Below are 7,222 nucleotides of genomic sequence, written 5' to 3'. Positions count from 1 at the left end.
GATGAATCTGTTTGTTTTCTTGGCAGTCCATGGTACATTCAATACTCTTCTCCAGCACCACAGCTCAAAGGAGTCAATTCTCCTTCTATCCTCCCTAGTCATTGTCCAACTCTCTGATGCATAACAAGTGATTGCAAAAACCATGGCCTCAAAACCTAGAGAGTGAATTTTTGGAAAAAGGAAAGTTCTAGGTCCTTTTTTGGATCTAGATTTTGAAGTCTTGGAGTAGTGTAGATAATAAAAAAATGGAGGACAGATTACAGAAGGCCACTGACAAAATTACATTAAAAATAATAATGGCTTCAATTTGAGATAAAGAATACTGAAAAGTTAAAAAAAATCATTAACTTAGGCAGAGTTTAAGAGTTTATTTGGTTTCATTAAAAATAGGTTTTCTCATAATACAAGTCTAAAATACTGGTGGATAAAAGGATTCATGAAACATACCAGTCTCTAAAAGATTACAGAAGACAGTGGGAATATTTGAGGTGCTTAAAATCACAAGTGCTCCAAAAGTTCCTGTGGAATTGAAATAGCTTAATTGGGATAGGAATGTCTGTCCTTTTGATTGTTACTTACTCCCCCAGTCTCTGTGTATCACTGTTCCTGGCAGGTAGTATATAACCAATCAACAGTTGGTGAATGAATAAATGTTTCATGATTTCTAAATTTCCCCCAGTAACTTATTTTTTGTTCATTGACTTATTTAATATTCAAACTGTATTCCTAAACACTTGATCTATAAATTGCCCATTGATATCACTTTTGGATAAGCCTAATAAACAAGCTATTAAGATCATTAAGATGAATATTACTCACATTTTTGTGATAAATACAGGGTTTTCAGGCCATTTTCCCCTGAATACCTTCTTTCACCCCCATCCCTCCCATTATTTAGCATTTTTGTGTTTATTTTGTATGGACATAGTGAGTTACGATTTTTTATCACAATCTTGTCCTGAGGCCTGTAGTTATGTACTGTTTTTATGTACGGTCATGATTTCTTCAAATGTTTTTGGTAATATCATATTATGTGTACTGAAACATTTCAAAATACATTATACCATATAAAGCACTGGCTAAATGTAAAGGATTAAGACCTTAAAACAAACATCAACATTCTGAGGGCACTGCATCAATTTAAGGTTTGAATTATTATTAAAAAGGAAATGTGAACTGAATAAGCCATAAGAAAGGTTAGCCTAAATGAAACAGTAAATGATCTTGTAAAGGTAACCCATGGTTATAAACATACTTTGGGCTATAATTAGGATATTAAGTTTACTCAGCAAGGTAGTGTATTTTGCTCAACTTTACATTTCATTGTTAGAGAAACACAGCATAAAGTAAACTGTAGCATTAAAAGCCAGCCTCATTCCAATTTATTTTTATAGCATAGTGCAAAACAACCTAAGCTGAAAGTACATTCAGGCACTGTGACTTAAATCCCTAATGGTAAGAAAGTAGTTCCATAAACAGATGTGATCATGGATTCTGAGCTTATTTGCTTGTGGCAAAAATAAAAGCACCAACTCAATAAGTTTTAATTTATAGACATCCATACCAGAAAGCCTTTGGGCACTTTAAGCAAAACCCACTAAAGGTAAAATTTAGTAAAATAAAACCTAATCTTACCTATTCTCTATTACACTAAACTAAAAAAACTGAAACTCAGTGCACCAACTTGGCTCTGACTCATAGCAACCCTCACGTTTCTGAGACAATAAATCAAAGTACAAGAAGATTCGCCATTTTTGCTCCTGCAGAGTCACTGATGGATTAAAATCAGAGATGTTCAGGCTTTGGGTTAGAGCCTCTGCTCACTGTAGATTACATCACCAGAGTTCCTTCAACAACTGCCATGAAGAAATGTGAATTTCCCAATGGGACAGGGAGAAATTTTTCCAAGTTTCTTCTTGGTTCTTTCTTGGAATTGAAACTCTGCTGGACTCTACAAGATACTTTTGAGATTGGATCCATCCTACAATCCTATGTGAAAGAGAATGGCCAACGATGGCCATTCTACCCCCAGAATGTCCTGATATGTGTGATGTGGAATATGGTCATTAATATATGCAAAGTTCATCCTCCCTATTTGGAAATTGTATATATCTTTTTCTTCTGAAGAAAAATTTAAAATATTGTCATCTAGTCAATTCCAACTCATGGTGACCTCATAGGACATAGCCAAATTTCACCATAAAATTTCCAAAGTTATAATCTTTATGAAAGCAGAGTGTTACACCTTGTTCCCCCTGAGCAGTTGGTAGGTTCAAACAGCTAATCTTTCAGTTAGTAGCAGACCTCACAACCACTGCACTATTGGGCCTCCTTTGTTGCTGTTGTTGATGATTGCTATGGAGTCGAGCACGACTCATAGCAGCAACCTTATAAATAAAAGACCCAAAGCTTTTCAATAACTATTGTCATTTATCAAAGTCATAGAGTTTCCAGAGGCATGTTGTTTAGGAAATGTATGCCACTCCTACTTCCAAGCCTGTCTTAAACTGAGAGGTCCACCAAACTCTGTCCACCATGGGTAACCATTATGGCATCTGACACCCCAGTGGAACAAGGTTCAGTATCACAGCAACCCTGCGTTTCCTCTTAACAGCATATTGACAGAAGAGTGTTGTACCGCTTAGAAGAATATCCCTTCAAAATATAGCAACAACCGACTTTTAAATACAAAGGCCCTCTCTGAGATCTTGTTGACTCCAAACAAGAGGTTTAAATAAAAAAAAAAGAAAGAAACCTAACCAATATAGTATATTTTAGTTGTTATGGGCTGTTGAGTCACCTATGACATATAGCGACCCTATGTACAGCAGCTCTGAACCCTACCCTGTCCTGAGCCAGTCTCACTAATTCCAACACAGTAACTCCCATTGTCCCAGATACTGTATCAATCCACCTCATTTGTGGTCTTTCTCTCCTGAACTGTCCCTCCACCCTTTCAAGCATGATATCCTTCTCCAAGTACTGATCTCTTCTGGCCGTGTGAGGAAGCTTCAAAATCCTAACCTCCAAGGACCGACTTGGTTTCACTCTCTCCAAGACAGACCAATTTGTTTTCTAGGCAGAAAAAAACTCATACCATATAAACTGGGCTAGTGCGTAATATATACTCGACCTCTAGTTATGAACACTATTGTTCTTTCATTAGGCACATACCGAAAATCCTTATTCAAGTAGAAAATAAATGAGAAAGCTATGGGACAGGTGATATTGGCCTGACATAGACCAAAAGGATTTACCGCAGCATGAACTTACCTCACATTCTGTTCCTCCAAAGTCTCACTGGTGAATTCCAGAAGGTCAGCAGCTGTGCCCACAAACATAAGGAGAAGCTGAGAGAGCTGGTCTCTAGTGATCCCGCCTCCAATAGGTAGAAGCCATCTTCCAATTATTAACATTAACAGAAAAGTCTGATGGAGTCCCAAAGTCCAAACTTTTTCACATACTGTAGATAAGTTATTTACAAAAACTTTGGCCTGTTTAACAGAAATGTCATATATTTAGAAAGGTTATGAGATGTCCTCTCAAAAACATGCCTTCTTCCTTATGACTTTCAATTAACCGTTCGCCTTTGTCTTTCGGTATTTTCAGTTTGTGTTCTCAATTCATTAGAAAAAGCAAAACACCTTTCAACTGAACATTTTGGAAAAGAAGTTTGTGTAGTGCTTAGGATGGAGATGTCTTACAACTAGCAAGCAATCTAAATCTTACAATGGATAATGAAGCCAAACAATGTCATATTCAAAGTCAATTTCAAGTTCTGTCCTGAAATACAATTTGTGAGTTGTGATAGGATAATACCCATAATATCCACAAATAAGGAAGACCCACTAACATGACTATTATTAAAATATACGCTTCTACATCTGGAGCCAAAGATGAAGAAATTGAGAATGTTTACCGAATCTTGCTGAAATTGATAAAACATGCACTCAAGATGTGCTAATGGTAATTGGTGACTGAAAAAGTGAGAAACAGTGAAGAAGGGATGTTTTTGTTGTTGTTATGTGCCATTGAGTCACCTTTGACTCATAGCAACTCTATGTACAACAGCCCTAAACCCTGCTCTATCCTGTGCCAATCTCACTGTCTCCAACATATCCACCCCAATTACCTCAGTCACTGAATTAATCCACCTCATAAAATGTCTTCCTGTCCTGCACGGTCCCTCCATTTGGGAGGGTGGAGAGAAGAAGAGATAGTAATTGAAAATAAGGGCTTAGTGATAGAAACAAGCCAGGAAACACAATGAATTTTGTATTTACAATAATTTATTAATTGCAAATACCTCTTTTAAAAGACACAAATGACAACGTTATGCATGGATCTCACCTGATGGGCTGATAGGAATCAGTCTGACTACATTTGTAGAAGAAATTGTTGGAGAAATTCACTGTGAGTCAGACCATCAATTACCCATATACAAGTTCAAACTGAGGCTGAAGAAAATAAAATGAAAATTCCATCTGAATTTTATGATAGCCTTGGGAATAGGTTTGAGACTTTGAACATCAATTATTGAAGACCGGATAAGTTGTGGGATGATATCAAGGATATCATCCATGAAGAAAGTAAAGTGTCATAACCAAAACAAAGGAGAAAGAAAAAAATTGAAATGACTGTCAGAAGAGACTTTAGAAATCACTCTGGAGCGGTACAACCTAATTATGTTTAACTAAATGTAAATAAAGAGCATTACTATAGATTTATTATTCATACTCTGCAGATTCTATTAAATCACATAGAATCAATAGCCTAACTTATTTTTTAAAATTTAGAGTAAAGTTTGATGCTGAATCTGTCTTCTACATCATTTTCTAATAAGTCATATTAGGCTTTCCAAATATTAAGCATGTACAGAGCAAAGAAATAATTTTATGGTGGCTGGAATTATTCCTTATTCGTGCTTTAAATATCTCATTGCCATCAAATATGAAGTCACTCATAGCTGACCTTTCATTGGGTTTCCAGAGATGTAAATTGCACAGGAAGAAATGGCCCACCATTCTCCCCTAGAGGTGCTAGAGGATTTGAACCACCAGAGCTCTGAACCACCTTTGGATTAGCAGCATAACTTCTTATGGACTGTCACCAGAGTTCTCTGTTTTAGTAATACATTATTGTTGTTATATGTCATAGGGTTTAAACTTATTCCAATAGGTTTTCAGAGACTGTGAATTGTACAGAATGAAATTGCTTACTTTCCTCCTGCAGAGCAGAACTATATTATATCATTCCTTCACAAATGCATTTGTCTTCATGTATATGTTGTCTGATATATTTGTCATAGGTGCATAAATGCTTCAGGTTAAATATGTTTAGTAATTTAAATAAATTATTTTGTATTATTGTATTATTTATAAAGGGCATATAATATGTTTGACAATTGATTTGTATTGATTCCAACTTATGGTGACTTCACGTGGTTCAAGCAAAAGAGTAAATAATTTTTAATGACTGATATTTTGGAAGTAGACTGCCAAGCATTTCTTCTGAGGCACCTCAGGGTGGACTAGAACTGCCAATATTACGATTAGCAGTGGAGAATGTTAATTATATAAGAAATTATATAACTAATTTTCTGAAATATTCTAAGTATATGAGAGACTAATAACTGAAGGATAGGTAACTCCGGTGACCTAGTGGGTAAAGAGTTGCACAGCCAGCTCAAAGCACATGGTTTTAAAAAAAATAATAAATAAATTTTTGAAAAGCACATGGTTATAATCCATCAGTTTTTCCACAGAAGAAAGATAAGCAGTCTCATCCAGTGTGATTTAAAGCCTCATAAAATACACTGGAGGCTCTGTTATAAAAAATTTCCATCTCGACAGCAATGTGATAAAGATGTAATGTATTTAACATGTTACATGTGTTTACTATTCATATTAAATGTGTTTAACAGCATAAAAGGTAATTATTTTATGAATTCTTGCTCTAATCTATTAGCAAATCTGTTTAGAAAAGTATCATCTAATAGGTCCACTGCTTGCTAAATTCTTTGTTGTGTGCCATATAGTGGGAACTGGCCTTAGCTGACCCGCTAGTGGGTTTTCAGAGGCAGTTAATCGCACAGGAGGGGATTGCCCATCCTTTTGCAGAGCAGCTGGTGGCTTCGAACCTCGTGCCTTTGGGATTGCAGCTCAGCTTCTTGCCACTAGGCACCAGAGATTGTTTAATATAGAATAAAAACATCTCACCGTTTCAATAAGATCATCTGCTCCTTTGATCTGTTCACTTGACAGCAGAGTTTGATTGAAGTCTTCTCTACTACTGACATTCTGAGTCACTGCTTCAGATTGACTACTGCAATACTAAGAATTGAAAGGAAAAGGGGAGAAATAATTATTTTTAAAAATCCATGATAAGGTTGTTGCTATTGTTGTGTACCTTAGAGTCAAAACAGACCCATAGCTGACCTGCTGGTGGGTTTTCAGAGGCAGTTAATTGCACAGGAAGAGATTGCCTACCCTGCTCCCACATAACAAGTAGACTTTAAATAACTTCAATTACTAGAGATTATATTAATTAATATGCACTTTACACAGTATGTATAAAGATTTCAAAAATTCCAAATATAACTTCAGATACAAAACTGCTTTGTAACTAACATGAAAAAGAATGTCTCAAACAAGCCCTATTTATCTTTAGGTCAATGAAGATATAAGTGATCTGTGTCATTGTGGGGATGCTAAAATTTATGAATTGAAAAGTAATTTTTTTTCTTAAATGCTGGAACAATCATAAAATAAAGACTTGCAAGGCATGCATAACCCTGGTTAAAAGCATTTGAAGAGTTTGTTGGATGGAAACCTCTCAGTGTAAAATAGCATTTTGCTTAAGTAAATAAGCCAAATACTTTCAATCTTGCCTGATAGTCCCATAATAAGCAGAAAATTATCATGTTCACCTAATAAAATATACCCTACAGTGTCAATTTAAAAGCCAATTTAGGTTGATGGGAAATTTGATAATAGAAGTAAAAGAATTACTTTTTCTTTCTTCTCCAAATGTTTTGTGAATTTCTGCTAGTGAACTGTGGGTGATATTTATCCATATAAATACTGAAAATGAAACTAGAGGTAAGGAAGGAAAAATATATAAGAGAGGAAAGAAGTGACACTGGAAAAAATGTAACTGTGGCCAATTAAAATATGCATATTTTCTCATGACTGTAACAAGCAGAGAAGGCTAAGGATTTCCT

The 7,222-nt window shown here is 35.5% G+C and overlaps 1 protein-coding gene across 1 annotated transcript in view; it reads right to left on the bottom strand.

The window, feature by feature from the left end:
- Positions 1-7,222, bottom strand: part of TMEM26 (transmembrane protein 26) — a 64,313-nt gene that overhangs the window by 19,788 nt on the left and 37,303 nt on the right. Inside the window, exons 3-4 of the mRNA XM_006889030.1 lie at positions 6,219-6,332; positions 3,274-3,494 (exon numbers count right to left, since the gene is read on the bottom strand). Of these exons, the coding sequence (XP_006889092.1) occupies positions 3,274-3,494; positions 6,219-6,332 (335 nt within the window). The remainder of the gene's footprint in view (positions 1-3,273; positions 3,495-6,218; positions 6,333-7,222) is intronic.

The sequence above is a fragment of the Elephantulus edwardii genome, unplaced genomic scaffold, assembly GCF_000299155.1.
Source record: "Elephantulus edwardii isolate Elephantulus edwardi_28Jun2011 unplaced genomic scaffold, EleEdw1.0 scaffold00074, whole genome shotgun sequence".
Taxonomy (NCBI): domain Eukaryota; kingdom Metazoa; phylum Chordata; class Mammalia; order Macroscelidea; family Macroscelididae; genus Elephantulus; species Elephantulus edwardii.
Note: the sequence above shows the minus strand (reverse complement) of the source record. Positions and strands in the feature narration are given on the sequence as shown.